Source organism: Cibotium barometz, chromosome 56 (assembly GCF_041138505.1).
Source record: "Cibotium barometz isolate CiBa-2024 chromosome 56, ASM4113850v1, whole genome shotgun sequence".
In the NCBI taxonomy this organism is placed as follows: Eukaryota; Viridiplantae; Streptophyta; class Polypodiopsida; order Cyatheales; family Cibotiaceae; genus Cibotium; species Cibotium barometz.
The window spans coordinates 24,647,195-24,668,783 of NC_141101.1; the positions used below are offsets into that span (position 1 = coordinate 24,647,195).

The following is a 21,589-nucleotide window of genomic DNA, read 5'->3' on the forward strand; positions in this document are numbered from 1 at the left end:
AGACCAACTCGTGGGGGACAGATTGAGGGTAATACATGTTTTGAAAAATGCGTTAATGGATTACTTATTGAATTAGGTTTCTAAAACACAGATATACACCCCCATGATTGGATCACTTCTGATAGTTAAGGATTATTACAAAGAATTACAGTTTTTTAACAAAAAAATTTGTTTTAAAAATCATTTTGCAGCTTAAATCTGCAGTGGCAATTTGGGTATGAGCTAATTTGTGAATGGTCTATTGATAGAATCTGCCTTATTTTTTTATATCAACTATGGACTTCATTTTTCATTTCTTGTTTGCATAGTGCATGAACGAGGGTGTCCAAATCACCGATAAAATGATGGAGCTCTTCTCAAAGCAAATTTCTGAGGAGAAGATGGAAGATTCAAAACAGTTATTGACAGCCCTTGCTGAATTCTGTGAAGCACAAGGATCCTTTCATCTAGCGTGTCGAACGTACACACAAGCTGGGGACAAACTCAAAGCCATGAAGGTTCTCTCTCTCTCTCTCTCTATTGAGTTTCACATCTCGACTGAGTTTCACCTACATGGGCAGCCCAATGGAGATTGCACACGCATATTGTACTTGGGAGTCACTTTTACAGGACACTTCTTCTCGACTGCAGATGCGAGGGTGTGCTTCTCTTGCTCTCATGGAGAGACAGTGCTTCTAGGCCCATTTCCAGGAGCCAAGGACCAAGATGTGGCTATTTAACACCGTGGTCGCTCCGGCATTGATGTATGGAGCACCCTTTTTGGCACTTGATCTCACAGGGGCCAAATGGCCGAAGATAGAGAGGACTCGGGTCATGATGCCCTCCCGTATGATATGCAGCAAACCACCAGTCCCACATGATATTATCTTGGCAGAGTTTGCTGCAGCACCCATGGTAGTAGAGCACTCTTCCATAGGGAAAGCTGCAGGGTGGTTCTGATCGCATGCGGAAGCGGCGGGAAGCTTTCTTGACGCTCTTGCGGCCTGGCCTGTTTCTTATCGATAGAGGTGGTGATCCCACTTGGCATTACAGACCACCTGTGTGGTTATTCTCCCCTCCCCCCCCCTCCCCCTGAATGAGATAGCCTTCTCCTCATAGAGCAGCCAGCCGGAGGAGACGAGCATCTTTCTCCACCTTTTGATTTTTTGTCGTTGCCCGTATATGGAGGCGAGTTTGTATCTAGCCCTTCGTGGCTTTTTTTTAATTAACTAATGGAAGGATCTTTTCCCCAGGGAAAAAAAAAGTGGGTAGTCAGAATCTTTTTTCTCTGATGAAAGTAAATCATGCTTGTGCAGGCTTTGATGAAATCAGGTGACACTGAGAAGATCCTCATGTATGCAAATGTCTCCAGGTGAGATTCTAGGCTATTTTTTTATATGGTTTTTCTTTGAATGCACGAAAGAATTGATGTGCTTGGGAACCTTGTCTGCAGACGAGGTAAAAGAAAGATAAAGAGTTCCAGTTTGTAAAACCTTTGTAACTTGTGCAGGCAGAAGCAACTATATGTTCTGGCCGCTAGCTACTTACAAACACTAAATTGGCATCATGATGCAAACATCATGAAGAAAATTGTTCAAGTATGTAGATGAATCGTATGCATGCATGCGTATGTGTGTGTATATGCATGCCCGCGTAGGCGGGTATGGGTGGCCACGCGCGCATGTGTGTGTGTGTGTGTGTGTGTGTCAGAGATAGAGAGAGAGGAGAGATATTAAGCGTCTAATAAAGACCCAAAGGGCCTATGAGACCAAAGTGATACAATAAATCCATGGCATATGAGACCATGAATAGTACAATGATACCATGGGTATACAGTGCCATGGAAAACTTAAAAAATGACGTGTATTTTCAAGGCTTTTTCATTCTCATGGTATGACATCATAATTGTGTCTTTTAATGGATTTTTTAAATGATCATTTTTTGATCTCTTGTATCATATTAAAGAGTTATTTTCTATCTTTAGATGTACACAAAGGCATCAGAAATGGAATTGTTGGCTTCCTTTTATGAGGCTTGTGCCCAGATTGAGATTGATGGATTTCGAGATTATGAAAAGGTGAGTGATTGTCAAGAACACACCCCTACTCATGGCCTCGTGTTCCTACTCTACCACTACTCCTATTGCACTTCATACACTCCAGCCCCTGAAATCTCCCATAACCCATTTTTTAACATAATTCAATCCACCAAAGCAACATGTATCCTCAGATGATACAATACTAGCATATCCAGATCCACTACCACAAGGCCTCCTTTCCATTTGAAATAACTGAAAATTATTTCATTATACATTTCGTATCTTTGTAATTTTTACTAATAATTATTTCATTATATCTTGGCATCATTGTGGTTGTGGTGGTGGTGGTGGTGGTTGTTTTAAGTCTATTTTTCAGGAAAAAAAACAAAACATGAGGTATAAAATGTTATTTTTCTTGATTTTTCATGGTGCATTGAGCCATTTGAAAAAATGTCTGTAGGCCCTAGGAGCAATGAAAGAGGCATGGAAATTTCTATCAAAGATGCAGAGTCCTCGTCGAGATGGAAAAATGCACTCATTGAAGATGCGGATAGAAGTGGTGGAGCGTTTTGTTCAGGTATAGACTTAACGACCATTGAGAAATTAAATGTTAGAATGGTTTTTACTTTGAACAGATGATGCAGGTGGTCCAATAATTTTTAAGTGTGAGGTTGCCATTGACCTTATAGCTATGATCTTTTTGTCATGTTAGAGATGCATGTTACTTCATGTCTCAAAATCCGAACAAAAAGCAGTGCATTAGGGTGTCTGATCCGAAAAAGGTTTATTAAGTGTTAAAACGTTAGTCAACTCCATGGGTGTGTATTTGCAGAGGGGTAGGTTGCCCATGGTATGCACATGTGAAATCACAAGGTGTGTGTGAGTTATCCCACATTCAATTTATCTTGTATTTGGGCATTGCTACACGTAGTGCTGATTTCTGGCGATCCTGGGTTTATTGTGTTTTCTAAGTTTCTAGGGTTTTGTCATCAGTAATGGAGTTCTGCGATGCTGCTAATCTGGGGTTTAGCCACCATGCTCGTCTTCTTACGAATGGGGTACTGCGGATGCTCTCATGGTGGGTTCCCTTCTTGGTGGCTGTTCATGATTCCTTACGTCCTCAGTGCCTCGCACTTGCAAGTGGCTACTCACACAGCTGGCTCCTTCACACCCAAACGGCCGGCTTTTGCCCAGTGCGCAACTCTTACGCTCCCTCTATCCCGCTTATCACCTTACCATCACCCCGTCACCTTGCCCCCTTGCGCGCTTATCACCGCCCTTTTCACCCGCGTATCATCCCCCTTTCTGTGCTTATCACTACCGCAACCCCTCATTGCCATCACTGTTTTTACCTATTGCCTGCCATGTGATCCATCTTTCACTTCTCTTAAGCAGTAAACTAAATCGTTTGTTGAATTTGGGCATTCAAGTCAGCTACAGTATTGTAGTGGTGAAAGTGTTCCACTCTGCTGGGTGAGGACTTGAGCCTCAACCCTCTTGCTATGCCCCTGGACGCACAGTTGTCTATTAATCTCTCTCATATTAAAAAAGAAGCTTAATCTCTTCTCATATTAAAAAGTACCGATGGTTTGGCCATCCCGAGATATCATACATATTACCTATAAAGCATAACCATCTCCCGCTCTGTTGAGATTTACATAGACCAACTATACATAAATGCAAAGCTCTTGACAATAGTCCCAACAGAACTTAGATTCTACCTATAAAATGATCCTGGAAGCTTATCAGCTGAAAATAAGTCTTTCAAGGATGAAGACTGGTCACGGGTTTTTAAATTTGTCTCCTAATGTTCATCGGTTGGCAAGGCCACCCCAGCCCACATATAGGACCAGAAAATGTTGCATTTCACATCACACAAGTGACCTCCAACCGTCTCCAACATGATTTTTCAAAGATAGACATACACGGACAATCCCAGGTTCCTCAGCCAGGCAAAGAGAAGAGCTCAAGTGGTTGGCCATATCTATTTGCTACAAAAGAACAGAATCAGGAGTTACATTGCACCCCCACTACGACCCAGTATCCCCTAGATTTAGAAAATACTTGATGCTTTTTGAATGAGACAGTTTTATAAAATACTTGGTGTTTTCTTGTATGAGACAGTTTCAGAAAATACTGGTAGGCCTTCCTTCCTATTGACATGATAGGGCTTGTGTGAAATGCTGAGTTACCACAAGAATGGGTCATGAAAGATCATCTCCACCCCTCTACTTCGGGTTTAGGGATAGAGAGAGGAGAGGGGAAGTTGAGACAGTTTCCGAAAATACTGGTAGGCCTTCCTTGCTATTGAGGATCATTGCTTTAAACATGATAGGGCTTGTGTGAAATGCTGAGTCTCCTTAAGAGTGGGTCATGAAAGATCATCTCCACCCCTCTACTTCGGGTTTAGGGACAGAGAGAGGAGAGGGGAAGTTGAGACAGTTTCAGAAAATACTGGTAGGCCTCCCTTGCTATTGAGGATCATTGCTTTAAACATGATAGGGCTTGTGTAAAATGCTGAGTTGCCACAAGAATGGGTCATGAAAGATCATCTCCACCCCTCTACTTCAGGTTTAGGGACATAGTGAGGAGGGGGGAGTTAAAACAAATAAATGTCTTGTATTTTAGAAGCATAGGCTAGATGAAGTAGTAAGCTATTTTTGTTCCTAAGAAAAAACACTTCTATATAAAAGATGTACAAAGTCAGAAGGCTCAAAAGCACACATACACCATGCAAAGCATGGAAAAGCCATAAAGCTGGCTGAAAGCCCCAAGATAGGCAAGAAGAAGAAAAAAGGGCAATTCTTCGATTCTATGAGAAAGATCTTCCTCTTGGCTGTAGCAGCTCTGGAGGAGCCCTATACTCTGGTCGAAGTGCAGCAAAGCATCTGTGATGGATGTATCTGAGTACCCTCAATCACCTCTATGCATCTGGCTCTACATATGTTACACACAGTAATGCTGGCAACAGTCTCCTGGACCATCAATTGGTGTATGGCATGCCCTGAACTGAGAAACGTGCACCTCATCCAAGTGGCGAAACTCAACTGTGTGACAATTTATCTTGCTAGCTTTGGATGAGTCTGCTCTCTTCTGGAATAGTTGAGGACCTGACTGGGTGAGCGAGGCAACTGAATACCAAGTCATATAAGTGATGGATAATACAAATCTACTGATCAGGCTACCCGTCCTGTACCAAATGATCCTCACCTGTGTACAATGCTGGATGGTTTTTGTATGTGCTGAGTAACGTGGGCAAGAAGGGTTTGTCCCAAAAATTTCCCTCCACTAATTACCTCGTGGAATAGAAAGCCAGAAAAAAAAGATATTTCTTGTTTTGAAAGATTTCCAGTCTCCAAAAGCATCTCTGCATTCTTGCGTGTTCTGAAAACTCTCCCAGTGCTGCTGTCCAGAGGGTCTCCACTGTCTGGACCGAATGTGGAATCTCCTCTGACAGTGTGGTGGAAGAATGGGTAACTAACTGTAGGATTACCTGATGAAATTCACTCCCTCTCACCCCATCCTAGTGCAAGTGGCACCTTTTGGAATTCTTCCGTGCGCTTTTGTTTCAGTGAGAATCCTTCCTTTGGTGGTTGGTTTTGGTATGCCTGTGCAGGCTGGAACGTGGTGAATCATGTTCATGATGGTGATATGAAGGTTCAATTGTTCAACCTTAATGCTCTTATTCAGAGGAGGGACAATGTTATCTTGTGGTAGAAGGTTTGTGACACCTTCTTTTTGTTGGGTAGGAGGGCAGCTAGCTTGCACACACACACACACACACACACACAACCTCAAGCACAGAGAAACGTGAGAGTGCTGGAAAAGATGTACTCAATAATAAAGAAATGAAAGTACAAGTGAGTACTAAAAAGCCTAACACACAAAAGTGTGTTCACACAGGGAAAAAAACTGTGTCCAATCACAGGGAAAAAATGCCTATGAGTAAGCTGGGTTCACACCTGAACTAGCGGGGAGTGGACATGACCAACAAACCCCCCTCAAGTGAACGGTGTGAACGGGTAGTAGGGTGATAAAGCTGTGAATGCTGCCTTGCACTATGCTCCACAGTAAGAGTGATCAAGAGAGATCATGATGGCAAAGATGAACTGCAGTGCCAATGGGAAAAGCAAGCACTATATGACGGGGAAAAGGAGAATCCCCAATGTCATAGTGCTAATGCTAGAGCACAGTAGTACATAAACGCATCACCTGAAATGCATGTCAAAGATCATGTGGACATCAACTGCATCAAATCAAGAGGCATCGCATAATCCCCCCCTAAAGGCAAGCATCCAAATAGGCATCACCAACTGCATGTGGGCAAGTAAAATCCCCCCCCTGAAATGCATCTGCCAGACAATAGAGCATAGTCATCAAAAGCAACGGCATCAAAAGACATCTCTGCAGGTGATGAAGATGTAATGGTCAAGGCTGATACATGTCTAGCCAAATTGGCCTGATTTGCACATGTGGAAGAAGATGCCAGCTTCTTTTTTTCACTCTCAATACGCTTCCTGCATTCCTCTATGGTGTGTCCTATTTTCCTGCAATAATTACAGCGTTTTTTCTTTTCAGGCTTGTCCTCTGTCTTGGGAGGATCGGATGGGTTAGGTTTAGGCCCAGATCTATTCCCACGAAAGGGAGCAGCCACTGCTGACTCAGCAAACATCATGTTGTTCCTGCTGGAACGGGATTGCTCTTCACTAAGCAAGAGAGTCACAAGGTTGTCAAAAGTGACTGCATTAGGTGCACCGTGCATTGCCAGCCAACAACCGTAGAGTGGTGCCAAATGTCTGATAAGAGTCGGGCAAATTACGCAAAACTGTCTTAACAAGATAGCCATCTGTCAAGACCTCATCAATGTTAATGAGCTGCTCTCGTAGGTCTTTCACGTGCGTAAGGTACTGATCGATAGAGTCACCTTCAAGCATGCGGTCAGTCTCAAGCTTGCCCCAAAGGTAAGCTACACGAACCTCCTTGCAACCTGAATATGCTGCCGCCGAGGTATCCCAAGCACCCTTTGCAGTGGTGTAGGAACAAATATGCGGAATGATATGCTTGCGGCACGAGCGCAATCAACGCATGGGCTTGAGCATCCCTAGCATCCCAAGTACGCTGCTGCTGGGTAGGAGGAGAACGAGGAGGTGGACCTGCACGAGGTTGAGTGGGAATCACTTCACCTTCCACTGTTGGAGCAGGTGCTAGAGGACGCTCCTCAGTGCCATCCACATATAGCCATACATTCTTGGCAACCAATACATGACGCATCATATAAGCCCACATAGGGTAGTTATCCCCATTGAGCTTGTCCTCTTGAGACAGCATGCCAAAGAGGTCATTATTATTGTTGGCCATGACAACACAGCAAATCTGTCACAAGTCACCACGAGTAGGCAATGCCCAGCAAAACCGTAAGAATGCGGGAGATAAATAGCAGGATAATCAATGGACTGAAAGGAAACTCCTTCATCACAAGAAGTACATATGCATGTCCCAAATCTGCAAGTGTACTGCACGATGATGCAAGCAAAATGTCCACAATGGCATACATATACTGCAGCAAACCACAAATGTATACATGTGCCGTGAAAAACACGATCAACTGACACCTGTAAGAGCTACAAGTGCTCAAATCCTAGCAAAATCAAAGGTAAATTAGTCGAATGCTGCAAAAATGGGCTCAATGTAAAAAAGGCCCAATTTTTAGGCAGCCAATTAGACCAAATCTGAACCGGATCTGCACCTGTAAATCTGCTAAAGCCATTGTCACCTATACCAAATGTTGTAATGCCCAAATTAAAAAAAAGAGAGAAATGCCCCAATGTCACGTAAATGCACTTGTACCAACCAAAATGCCTGCAAATGTCTCTTATAGACCTGCAAATAGTGCCAATTTCTGCAAAATCCCCAAATTTCTAGTGCAATTACTCACCAAATCTGCTGAAATCAATGCCAATGTTGCAATTGCAGGCTCAATGGTGAAAAGCCCCAAATTTCAACAAACAAAATATGCAATTTCAGGTCAAAAACTGCCAAATCCCATAAACCTGTAAATATGTAAATTTGTGGGGGCTGAAATTTTCAAAAAATTTCAAATGCCCCAAATTTTGTAGTGTGCAAGTGGGTGGAGATCTGTACGCTGTCAGTGCTTGGCAGGTACAGTCAGACGCACAGGGCAGGGCGGTGGCGCCAAGACGTTGGCGGTGCACAACACTGGCGGCTGATTGGAAGGCGGCGCTGGTACAGTCGAGCGCACAGGGCAGGGCGGTGGCTGTAGAGCATTGACAGCGCATAGCACTGGCGGCAGGTTGGAAGGTAGGCAGGAGGTACAGTAAAGAGGCGGCACATAGCAGTTCGGGCAGCAGGTAGAGTCGACTCAAGTTCAATCAACAAGCTTCAAAGGCAGGCGACGTGCAGAACAAGTTGGCAGCTGCACGTTTGTGTGCAATAGGGCAAAGCTGAGCAATAAGGGCAAACCCTAGCTCTGATGTGTAACCCTAACCCTAACCATAACCAAGCTCTGATACCAATGTTGGGTAGGAGGGCAGCAAGCCTACACATACACACACTTTTTTTTTTTTTTTTTTTTGTAAACTAGTTGAAATTGCATTATATCATGAATGTACAAAAGGGTTAGGCATCAGGAGGATGTCTAAACCCTAGAACTCAAAAAACAGCAGTAAAAAAGTTCTATGCAAGAGCAGGGCAGTGCTCAAGAAAAGAGCCTATGTCCTATCTATCAGAAACAATAAAAGAAAAGCTGAACACAAGAAACATCCAAATCTCCCTCATGCACGGCATCATATAAAGACTGCCGCAACGAGGCTCGGAAGAACTCATAAGGCTGCTGAAGGGGTGAATTCAGATATGTATAATTTCGCTGTAGCCAGAGGGTCCACAAGGCCCAATATCTGATCCAATGGAAGAAAAGAGAATACTGTGACAATGAAGCTGATAAGGTGCCAAACATCCAGAAAAACTTGTAGAATCTGTGTGCAGGAAATCTGAGAGATAAAAAATAGGAGATCTTGTCTAGAAGGATTCTGGAACATGAACAAGACCACAATAAATGCAGAACACTCTCAGTAGTATGATGACATCTTGGACAAAAAGGAGAGGCAATTTTTCTTTGAGCCAATTTCACTCCCACTGGAAAAATACCAACAATGCATCTCCAGAGAAAGAGTCTCTGTTTCAGTGGCATTTTAAACTTCCATATCAAAGTCAGTTTTGCTTTCCACCAAGCTAAAGACTTATCCAGATGCCAAAGAGAATTAGCATGTTGAGCAATCCATGGAGGAGGTAATATCAATCGATAAGCCTGTATAGAAGTCAACTGATGCAAAGATTGAGAGGATAATCTTGAGCCTGAAGACTGAAGATGCCAATCTTGAAGCCTGTCTCTTACATCCAATGTTGGAATCGGAATGAAAGGGTGTAAGAGATCTGCAATAACTTTCCATATAGATCTATGATGCATCCCAAGATTGTATTGTTGGCAGGCTGCCGGAAAAGAAAGAATTTGCCCTATAGTATCCACTACATCATCGATGAAGCGGATGCCCAATTTCATAAGATTGTATGGTCTGATTGGTTGTTGTACAGCAAGGGGAGAGTAAAAAACAGCACTCCAATGTATGCTTTCCATTCGAAGCAAGGAAGCTATAGAAGCAGGATGGGGAGACCATTTGATGCGGGAGAGCACTTTCTTCCAATCCTGAATCAAGGAAGTAGAAAATGGACAACCAGGGATTTTACCTTGAAATTTGCCAAGCACTACTTCCGATGGATCAACCAACCAGCGACCATAAGCATTTGTGCGCATACGACCACACAGAATAGCCAACATGATAGACCAAGGCTGTTCTTGCTGAAAGAAGGTTTTGAGCATAGTGATCTTTCTTGCCAGCACATGAAATTTGATGTTTATAATATTCAAACCACCATGCATTTTTGGCGAGCAAAGCAGGTCCATTTTGAGCAGCCTTAAAGCTTTTTTATGAAGCTTAGTTTTCCAAAAAATTTCCATGGCTTGAGACATAAAAGAAGAAAGATCTCGAGATGACCAATGTAATAGAGGAAGGTAGAATTGGACATAAGCCAGAACAATGGACTGAACAATTCGAAGCCGTACATGTAATGGCCAAGTGGAGATCTTCCAATATTCTAATTTGTCCTTAATTTTGTTTAGCACCCAAGATATTTGTTGCTTATTTCTGATTTTCCAGCCAATGGGATAGCCCAAGTGTCTTACTATGCTTTCCGGATAAATAATCTGGCCAGGCCACAGGATAGCATGCCAATCACAATGCTTGAGAGGTAAAAGTTTCGATTTCTGAAAATTAATCTTTAAACCAGCTGCCAACCCAAAATCTGAAAGAGTATCCATCAATAGACGAAGCTCCACAGGACTGTTCTTTGGCATGAAGAATGAATCATCTGCATAAGCCTGTGCAATGAAAGGCCGTGAACCAGAAATCTGAAGCCCCTCTAACTGTCTAGTATCAACCAGATGATCCATGTAAAGAAGCAAAGGATGCGAAGCAATAGCATAGAACAGAGCACTGAGAGGGCATCCCTGTCGAACTGATCGTTCTAGAGTCCAAGACTCAGATAAATGTTTCCCTATAAAGCATTGAGCAGTGGAATCTGAGTAAAGCCAGTATATGACATTAACTAGCTTTGGCCCAAAACCAAGTTTAGACATGATTTGAGAAACATAATCCCACTGCACCGTATCAAATGCCTTTGCCACATCCACCTGCATGACCAAGACATCTTGAGCAGAGTATTTTGCATATTCCATTGCAATGAGAGTATTGGAGATATTATCATGTATATGCCTTCTTGGAACAAAACCATATTGCCTGGGATGAAGTCCATCATGAAGGATATCCTTTATCCGGTGTACCAGCATTTTAGCAATAAGTTTATATATAACAGGCATCAAAGTGATAGGCCTCCAGTCATCCATTGTTTCACACAGAGGTTTTTTGGGCAGAAGCTTAACCAGACCATGTTTCCAAGCTGAGGGAAGATGTTGATGCTGCCAGGCTACATTAACGAGCTTCAAGATTGGACCCTTCAATTCAGCCCAGAAGGCTACAAAAAATTCAACTGTCAAACCATCCCAACCTGGGGATTTATGTTTACCCAAATGCTTGAGGGCTTCATCCAATTCTGTATCCAAAAAGGACATTTCCAGCATTGAAGCTTTTTGCAAAGAAACAATAGGAGAAACAAGCTCAATAAATTTGCTCCGAGCCAATGCAGCCTGAGATGTAGAAGAAGATGGTAGAGAAAAAAGAAGCCGAAAATGATCCAGGCATTGTTTTTCTAACTGAGATAGAGACTGGGTCCAAAGACCATCCGATTTCCTGACTCTCATGATAGATTGACTTTGTCTGTACGTGTGTAAATTTCGAAAGAAAGATTTTGAGGAGCAGCCCTTATCCAGCATAGGTTTAACTCTAGCCCTTGTCTGCCATTTGGAAAGCTTGCGTTTATCATTAGCATCAATTATGGAAGAAGCACAAGACAATGAATTCTGTTCAGAAGCAGAAAGAGACCTTTGATGGCTAATCTGTACCAAGGACTGCTTGTATGATTTTGCCCACTGGATATGCTGTCTAGTTTCTGCCATGTACCATCTTCCATATTCCTTAATGACATTTTGAATACGATGTACAAAGGAGTTCCAAGCAAAATCCAGATCCTCCCGAGCATGAGCTAACAATGGCTTACAAGCCAATCTGATCATTTGCTGGAATTTTTCATGAGAAAGATATAATTGATTAACCTGCAAGTGTCTGACTAAAGAGAGCTGAATGTCGTCCAGAGGCATACCAAAAGAAAGGTTGAGCCAGAGTGGAGTATGATCAGATAGTTGTTGAGAATAATCAGTCCACATTTGACATGTATAATCATCATATTGCTGAGCATGAATAAGATACCATCTATCAAGCCTGGCCCAATATTCTGTAAAAGCATTATGATGATATGTGAATCCCAAAACCGAAGGGTGAATTGCTGTCCATAAATCTGCAGTATGAAGAGAAGAATTCATATGTTCCCATTGCTGGATTTCAGAGGGAATCATATGGGATTTATGTGTGATATTGTCTTTCCAGTGAGGGGAATTATTAAAATCACCACAAAGTAGAGCATTTGAAGACCAAGGATATTGGTTAATGGAGTCCCACATTTGAGCTCTGGAAGCTGAAATTTGATAAGCATACAAGGAGCCTATTTCAAAAATCTCTCCATTGATCATGCATTGGATAATCATCCATCGGCCATAAGGATCATTAAATGCTACACATGGCTGCAGATCATGTCTGGCTAAAATGCACAGCCCAGAGAAATGTCCAGATCCTGCATAAAATATATCATAGCCTGAAAAGAACCCATGCTGGCCAGCAAAAGAATGCTGATTATGCTCTTGCAGACACACCACATCAGGATGAGTATTGTTTATATAATGCCATAGGAGTCTCCATTTGTGCTGATTACAGAGGCCCTGTATATTATAAGAAAAACATTTAAGAGAAGTACGCATGAAAATATGTACAAGAGATGAGCAATCCTCAAAGAGAAAGGGAGGCATCAAGCCTCTGCCATTGCCACAGGGTCTTGCTGACCCTCAAAATACAATTCCCTGGCTAAATCATCTTCTTCACAAAGTGGAATACCCTTCTTAACTGCATTGACCCATGCTTTTGAGATGGGGCTGTCCGAAGAGGTAGAAGGTTGGCCAGGAGATGGAGCAGAAGCATCCCAATTGCGAGATTGGAGAGGTCTTTGTTTGAGAGGCACCGTCTTCTTTGCATTCTGCCAACCCTCGTGAGAAGATGAAATATTTTCCACTAGCTTGCTTTTTCCTTTATCCTTATTTTGGGCTAAATTGGCTTGGTTCCCTGTAGGAAGTGAAGGCTTTGCTCCTTTAGCTTCAATCTTTTCCACATAAGTCTTTTGACCTCCTTTATTAGATGGTGGAGGAATGGCAGCTGGAGGAGGCGGATGAAGGATTGAGGGACACTCCGAAGCTAGATGCCCGAACTTGTGACAAGAGAAACAAGCTCCGGCAAAAATGCCCCATTTCAAAGTGAAATATTTCTTTCCCAAATTAACACCCTCAATCTCAACTGCAATAGAAGAGGGGGTTGGTCTATCAGTATCCCATAAAATGCAAAAACGATTTTTGTTACCTGTGGGACGAGGGGGACAAATCACTTGTCCCAAAGTCATCGCTAAGCCTGGAAGCTCTGTTCTCATATAATCTGGGAAATCAACAACTTCAACCCATACAGGGCAGTGATGTTTGATGAGATTCTGATAATCCTTGTTAGGAGACCAGGGCATGACGTGCACCATTTGACGACCAAAAAATAAAGGGGACATTTCCAGCATCTTTTGTTTTGTCAATACATCCAAGAGATGAACTTCATAAAATCCTCTGGAGGCAAAATAGACTCCTTCTACATAGCATCCACCTAGGAGAGAATTCACCCATTGTCCCACATCATTAGCCGAGGGTATTTTACCTGGAAAAAAGATGATGACTGCAGTTTGAGAGAGCTTCTTCAGAGGATGCACAAGAGAAGGTAACTTCATCTTGTAAGTGAGTTCCGGAGCAGGTAGTGTCCATTCTCTTCTACTTTGTTGAAAATCCTCATTCAACATGTCAAACACATAGGAAGCATCTTTAGATGAAGGAGCTATGGGGGGCAAAGATTCCCTTGATTGTCTTTTAGGTTCAGGAGAAAGAGCTCTCTTGACATAATACTTGCTTGATTCTGCCATCGAGACCAATCGATTCAGCAGGAAGACACAGATCAAGAAAAAAGGGGGAACAGCACTATTGGAATGCAATCTTACAAGGAGAGGAAAAAAGGAGAGCTGAAGCGACTTATACAGAAGGGGAAAAACAGAGAGCTGAAGCGACTTATACAGAAGGGGAAAAATAGACCTGTAGCGAGGCACAGCACATACGCACACACACACTCACTCCTATACACGCACTCAGGTCGAGGAAGAGATGAAAAAGAGCAGATTGGCGATGAGAAAAAAGAGCATCAGGGTAGCCTCAGAAGGTCGCGTAGATTACTGCAGAGCTGACACAGTATAGGCTACAGGGCCGATACAGTCCTGGGACAATCGCCTCACCACATGTGCTCTCACACGAGCAGGCGAACAGGATGAGGGAGCAGACGAGCAGGTCGACAGAGCAAGGGAGCAAGTCGAGAGCAGTCGAGCAGGTCTTCGGCGGCCACCATGCGCGCACGCACACACACACACACAGCCTTAAGCACAAAGAAACATGAGAGTGCTGGAAAAGATGTACTCAATAATAAAGAAATGAAAGTACAAGTGAGTACTAAAAAGCCGAGGGCTAAGTGCCCAACACACAAAAGTGTGTTCACACGGGGAAAAAACCTGTGTCCGGTCACAGGAAAAAATGCCCGTGAGTAAGCTGGGTTCACACCTGTGTAGAAAATATGAAAGCAAGAGCAAAACTAGAAATGAAACAAGAACAAAATGAAAGACAAAGAGTTACCTTGAGATGAGTGTAGACAAGACACAAGATTGATTTATTCATTGATGTGACACCTACAATTTATAGGTGAGAAGTACAAGATTGAGTAGACTCACTTATGGGATAAATGTAGAGGTGCCACATGGCACTAGACTCAAGACACAAAGACTGAACTGAAACTAGACTAGAGAAATAGTACACCTAGTGTGCACTTATTTCCAACACCCTCCTTAAGTGGACACTAGGAGGAAGACAAAAAGACAAGACTATGACATGACAAAAGATAAGACCAAGACAGAGAGACTAGACAAGGATTGAGAGACAAGCTAGAAGACAAGATGGTCAAGACTAGAAGACAGATATAAAGACTGATAGACTGAGCCTCTTGCTAAAATGCAAGGGCAGTGTCTATTCCCTTACAAGATTGCAGAAATGAATGAAAGAAGAGATCCAAACTGTTTTTAGAAGCCGGCTCTCTCACCACTTGTCAAGGCCATAGCATTTGACAGCCCATCGAAGCATGAGGAACTAGCAGTTTGCAGATATGAGGATAAGAAAAGGACTAACCAGCAAACTGAAGGAGACAATGCACAGTACCTTGTAGACTCTTCAAAAGGAAGCAATGGCAAAACTGAATGCAGCAAAATAGCTCGTTTAGGAGGACAGTCGATCTGCAGCTTCCTTGAGATGATACGCACCCTTGAGTCGATGAAGAAGGCAGCCAAAGAAGAGCTGCAACAGTACGGCGGGCAGCAGCAGCTCCAAGCGAGAGAGCAGTAGCAGCTTCACGAAAACAAGAGGAGTACGCAGCAGCTACTGAAATCAGGCCGGCGCAAGCGGACAGCAAAAAAAACTGGCGGACAGAAGATTCAGGCGGCGCAGCCTGTGCAGAATGTGAATAGGCTGGTCCTACAGGCTATGGCAAGCAATACAGGGCAGGAGCAGCCTGCTCTGATACCATGTAGAAAATATGAAAGCAAGAGCAAAACTAGAAATGAAACAAGAACAAAATGAAAGACAAAGAGTTTCCTTGAGATGAGTGTAGACAAGACACAAGATTGATTTATTCATTGATGTGACACCTACAATTTATAGGTGAGAAGTACAAGATTGAGTAGACTCACTTATGGGATAAATGTAGAGGTGCCACATGGCACTAGACTCAAGACACAAAGACTGAACTGAAACTAGACTAGAGAAATAATACACCTAGTGTGCACTTATTTCCAACAACCTGAACTAACCGGGAGTGGACATGACCAACACTTTTTGTATATGCATAAATCATGGGAGAATGTCATTAGAATTGTGCTTCTATGGTCACAGATGAGATTGTTCAAATAGTTTGACAAGAATGAAGGTTTTTCTACTTGTGTTCTCAGAAATATCTTTCTCCAATTGCATGTTTTCTGTAGTTTTAGGCATCTACTTCATGTATTCTCAGCAAAATGATATGTATTAAGCATGAAAGATGGATGCTACAAGAGACAAGCACTTCATTCAAGATTCCCAAAGAAAGAAGGAAGCTTACATGTATTGTATACACTATGGGGTTTACACACTTAAGTACATTTCCTGGGGAGTAATTCTCTACTTCTTATCGTTTTGTACCCAAGAGCGTAAAAACAAATTGTTTTTCAGCCTCTATTGCTAAGTTTTTCACTATGCAAGTGCCTTTTTGGAGATGGCAATGGGTTCTTTGTTGGATGTAGGTTTTTCAAGACAACAATTCATTCAGAGCATTCAATTTCTATTCAGGTTCCCAAAAGTGGGCAAGAATCTAGTGGGTCTGGACTCCGGATTTAGCTCTCAGATTCTTTTGTCCAGCCTTTCCCCACACGCATAGGCCCACATGGATGTACCACATTTGCACACGCATGCACATGCGCTGGCGCTCGTGTGCGCGCAAGAAAACACACACACACCCAGAGTCTCAAAAAAGAAAGAACGAATCATGACATGTTTAAAAGGGTGCCTATTTCATTCACTTGGTTAACCAGAAAAAAAAAATGCATAGAGGAGCATTACTAATCAAAAGTTTGCCTTCAATTTTAGGCGAGGGAGCAATCAACGCATGGGCCTGAGCATCCCTAGCATCCCAAGTACGCTGCTGCTAGGTAGGAGGAGAACGAGGAGGTGGACCTGCGAGGTTGAGCGGGAATCACTTCACCTTCCGCCGCTGGAGTAGGTGCTAGAGGACGCTCCTCAGTGCCATCCACATATAGCCATACATTCTTGGCAACCAATACATGACGCATCATATAAGCCCACATAGGGTAGTTAGCCCCATTAAGCTTGTCCTCTTGAGATAGCATGCCAAAGAGGTCATTATTACTGTTGGCCACATGACAACACAACAAATCTATCACAAGTCACCACGAGTAGGCAATGCCCAGCAAAATTGTAAGAATGCGGGAGATAAATAACAGGATAATCAATGGACTGAAAGGTAACTCCTAAACCACAAGAAATACATATGCATGTCCCAAATCTGCAAGTGTACTGCACGATGATGCAAATCAGTCAAAATGTCCACAATGGCATACATATACTGCAGCAAACCACAAATGTATACATGTGTCGTGAAAAACATGATCAGCTGACACCTGTAAGAGCTGCAAGTGCTCAAATCCTGGCAAAATCAAAGGTAAATTAGTCGAATGCTGCAAAAATGGGCTCAATGTAAAAAAGGCCCAATTTTTAGGCAGCCAATTAGACCAAATCTGAACCGGATCTGCACCTGTAAATCTGCTAAAGCCATTGTCACCTATACCAAATGTTGTAATGCCCAAATAAAAAAAAGGGAGAAATGCCCCAATGCCACGTAAATGCACGTGTACCAACCAAAATGCCTGCAAATGTCTCTTATAGACTTGCAAATAGTGCCAATTTCTGCAAAATTCCCAAATTTCTAGTGCAATTACGCACCAAATCTGCTGAAATCAATGCCAATGTTGCAATTGCAGGCTCAATGGTGAAAAGCCCCAAATTTCAACAAACAAAATATGCAATTTCAGGTCAAAAACTGCCAAATCCCATAAACCTGTAAATCTATAAATTTGTGGGGGCTGAAATTTTCGAAAAATTTCAAATGCCCCAAATTTTGTAGTGTGCAAGTGGGTGGAGATCTGTACGCTGTCAGTGCTTGGCAGGTACAATCGGGCAGTACGGGTCGGGCAGAAGGTGCTGGTACAGTCGGACGCACAGGACAGGGCGGCGGCGCCAAGACGTTGGCGGTGCACAACACTGGCGGCTGATTGGAAGGCGGCGCTGGTAAAGTCGAGCGCACAGGGCAGGGCGGCGGTTGCAGAGCATTGACAGCGCACAGCACTGGCGGCAGGTTGGAAGGCAGGCAGGAGGTACAGTCAACGGGTAGTAAAGAGGCGGCACATAGCAGTTCGGGCAGCAGGTAGAGTCGACTCAAGTTCAATCAACAAGCTTCAAAGGCAGGCGACGTGCAGAACAAGTTGGCAGCTGCACAGCAGGTGTCTTGCTCGTGTGTGTGCAATAGGCCAAAGCTGAGCAATAAGGGCAAACCCTAGCTCTGATGTGTAACCTTAACCCTAACCATAACCAAGCTCTGATACCAATGTTGGGTAGGAGGGCAGCGAGCCTGCACACACACACACACACACACACACACAGCCTCAAGCACAGAGAAACATGAGAGTGCTGGAAAAGATGTACTCAATAATAAAGAAATGAAAGTACAAGTGAGTACTAAAAAGCCGAGGGCTAAGTGCCCAACACACAAAAGTGTGTTCACACGGGGAAAAAACCTGTGTCCGGTCACAGGAAAAAATGCCCGTGAGTAAGCTGGGTTCACACCTGAACTAGCCGGGAGTGGACATGACCAACACTTTTTGCATCTGCATAAATCATGGGAGAATGTCATTAGAATTGTGCTTCTATGGTCACAGATGAGATTGTTCAAACAGTTTGACAAGAATGAAGGTTTTTCTACTTGTGTTCTCAGAAATATCTTTCTCCAATTGCATGTTTTCTGTAGTTTTAGGCATCTACTTCATGTATTCTCAGCAAAATGATATGTATTAAGCATGAAAGATGGAGGCTACAAGAGACAAGCACTTCATTCAAGATTCCCAAAGAAAGAAGGAAGCTTACATGTATTGTATACACTATGGGGTTTACACACTTAAGTACATTTCCTGGGGAGTAATTCTCTACGTCTTATCGTTTTGTACCCAAGAGCGTAAAAACAAATTGTTTTTCAGCCTCTATTGCTAAGTTTTTCACTATGCAAGTGCCTTTTTGGAGATGGCAATGGGTTCTTTGTTGGATGTAGGTTTTTCAAGACAACAATTCATTCAGAGCATTCAAGTTCTATTCAGGTTCCCAAAAGTGGGCAAGAATCTAGTGGGTCTGGACTCCGGATTTAGCTCTCAGATTCTTTTGTCCAGCCTTTCCCCACACGCATATGCCCACATGGATGTACCACATTTGCACACGCGCACATGCGCTGGCGCTCGTGTGCGCGCAAGAAAACACACACACACCCAGAGTCTCAAAAAAGAAAGAAAGAATCATGACATGTTTAAAAGGGTGCCTATTTCATTCACTTGGTTAACCAGAAAAAAAAAATGCATAGAGGAGCATTACTAATCAAAAGTTTGCCTTCAATTTTAGGCGAGGAGGATGGCTAAGAGTGATCCAAATGGGATGATATCTGCATGTACTCAACTTCTCTCTGAATTAAGCCTACAAGATAGAAATCAGCAGGTAAGCTACACATTTTCATGTTATTGAAAACCGAATTCTTTGCTTATTGTGGTACGATATTTTTTCAACAAAAGTTACGTGTTTTATGTAGTCAATTACTTTGTGCTCCATATTGGTTGAGATTACTCTACAGTCTGGGATGAGGATTTTTTTGTTCCGGCTTCCAGCCGTGATTTTGTATGGTCTATTCATACTTAATAGAAGTCTCCTTTCTGCAAGCAAAAAAAATAAACTTGATGTGAACTCCGCAGGCAGCTCTGCGGGTAGGAGACCTCTATGCTTTACTAATCGAGTTCTATTACAAAGAAGGCAATATGAGCCATGTGAGTCTACCAGAACTTATTTTTCTGACACACAAAAGAAGAAGTAATGATCCTTGCAATATTATAACTTTTGAGGGTGCCGCCATAGCCAAGAAAGTAAGTTAAAGGATTTTTAAATTGTTTTGTCATTTGTTGATCATGTAGGCATATCAAACAATCCAAACAATGGATACTTGCAAACTTCCTGTCGGTGCTTATGTTGATCAAAATATACTCAAATCAGTATATCAGGTTTGATTATCATCTTTATAAAAACCTTTTTAATTTTGCAGTGTGTGATGGGGAACACTAATCATTAGGATTGCAATCACACATCGTTAATTACAAGTCATAAAGTGTGTGAAGAGGAACTTTAGGCTGGTTACACAACTTGTTTCCCATGTGACGTGCAGAGAGTTTGACAGTCAAGATTGACTGTCATCCATCCATAACAGGCAGCCTGGCTCAAGTTTTAGATCACTTATTTCGTTAATGACTTTCTCGTGTAATAACAAGCATTATGAAGTGGAATTAACTGTTTTATGTACCAATAAATAATATAGATCAGTGAATGTACCTGTGTTGTTATTTTTGTTGCAGGCTAATGGTGTGCATGTGGACCATGAAGAAGGGAGGGAAAAGTAAATAAATAAAGGTTTTTAATGGAGTCTTCATCCCATTCCATCATGCCAGAGGACCATCCCACATGCCATCAATATCAGCAACCCTTGCAGCCCAATCCAGCCTTTTTGGTTTTCCAACTAATCAATAGGGAAAATCCTACATACAAGTTACTCTTCTCTTTCCAGGACTCTGAGCAACTATCATCCTTTTGTGCACTTTATAGCAGGTTCTTTTGGACATGCGCTCAGTGTGCAGAAAGAAAATAGTCCCATCACTTCTGCTGTAGACTGCCAGAAGACATGTAAATTCAGACAGGATTTCACAATTTTGGATACTAATTATATTGCCACATTAGTTCACTACCTAGCTTGAATGGCATGCATATGAGTTGAAGGATGGGGGTTGGTGGCCTTGGACGATGCTTATGCTGGAACAACCCCTGCAAGAATAGTTTACACTAACCATGCAAGAGACCTGTCCCACCTATCTAGGACTGGCAACACATGCCAATGCTAAATGACTTTAGAATCGCAAGTTCAGCTTTTCACAAGGTTAATGTTTTACTTCTTATTTAAGGAGTTTGGATCTAGACCCTTGACTAGGCACCTAGATGAGATGGATGGCCAAAGAGGGGAAATTAAGTGTGGTGCTGGCTATTAATAACATTGTATGTCATTTATGTGTCTAGTAATTTAGAGTATACTTACTCTAAACTACTTTCTCTTGGCATCACCACACCCCTGAGATTGGAGAACTAGACAGTGGAGACCAGGAGCACAGCCCCCACATGCAGTCGTCATACATGATGTCAGAAAAATTGGCCTTTTTCTCATTAATCAGGGATTTTTTCAATGTAAGGTCCAGTCCTTTTTGTCTAATTCTAACACTCATTGGAATGTGCTTCTGTTCATTTATGATGTTTTATCAAAGCCTTGTACAACATTACACTATTGAAGTAAAAACCCTATTTTGATATCTTGACTTTTGCCAGATCTCTTCCTTCAATTCATAATCACTCATCTCCTCCTTCTAGCATTATATGGTAGTGATGTGTGTGAACACACTTAGGACCACCGGGGTACTTTTTCCCTCACTAGGAGGTTTTTTTCCTCGTGCGTATGTACACCCTCTTATCTACTCATTTTGGGATGTGTACTTATCTTTTGTATCTGGCACACATTTGTTCATTCTAATCTAGTGAGTTTGTGTGTTCTCAAGCTTCTCTATCTTGTGTGTGTGCATTGTTGCAACCCTAACCCTAATTCTAACAATTGGTATCAGAGCTAGCTTCCTTCACACTTGATCTAGTAGTCTACTTTCCTCCTCACGACCTTGTTTTTTTGTCTCCGATTGAGATACCCTCTTAGG

General features: G+C 42.5%; 1 protein-coding gene across 15 annotated transcripts in view; it reads left to right on the forward strand.

Annotated features, from left to right (window-relative positions):
- LOC147607047 (uncharacterized) overlaps window positions 1-20,771 on the forward strand; it is a 151,514-nt gene extending 130,743 nt beyond the window's left edge. For 10 of the 15 annotated variants that reach the window (XM_086791589.1, XM_086791598.1, XM_086791595.1 and 7 more), the window contains 9 exons: window positions 309-497; window positions 1,296-1,351; window positions 1,490-1,577; window positions 1,964-2,056; window positions 2,478-2,594; window positions 19,203-19,295; window positions 19,547-19,618; window positions 19,763-19,849; window positions 20,198-20,771. In XM_086791589.1, coding sequence (XP_086647715.1) covers window positions 309-497; window positions 1,296-1,351; window positions 1,490-1,577; window positions 1,964-2,056; window positions 2,478-2,594; window positions 19,203-19,295; window positions 19,547-19,618; window positions 19,763-19,849; window positions 20,198-20,242 — 840 coding nt within the window. In that variant the 3' untranslated portion in view covers window positions 20,243-20,771. Of the gene's footprint in view, window positions 1-308; window positions 498-1,295; window positions 1,352-1,489; window positions 1,578-1,963; window positions 2,057-2,477; window positions 2,601-16,267; window positions 16,400-19,202; window positions 19,296-19,546; window positions 19,619-19,762; window positions 19,850-20,010; window positions 20,161-20,197 lie in introns of those variants that run through there. The other 5 variants (XM_086791594.1, XM_086791591.1, XM_086791596.1 and 2 more) reach the window with 5 other exon arrangements.
- Window positions 20,772-21,589: the final 818 nt, after the last annotated feature.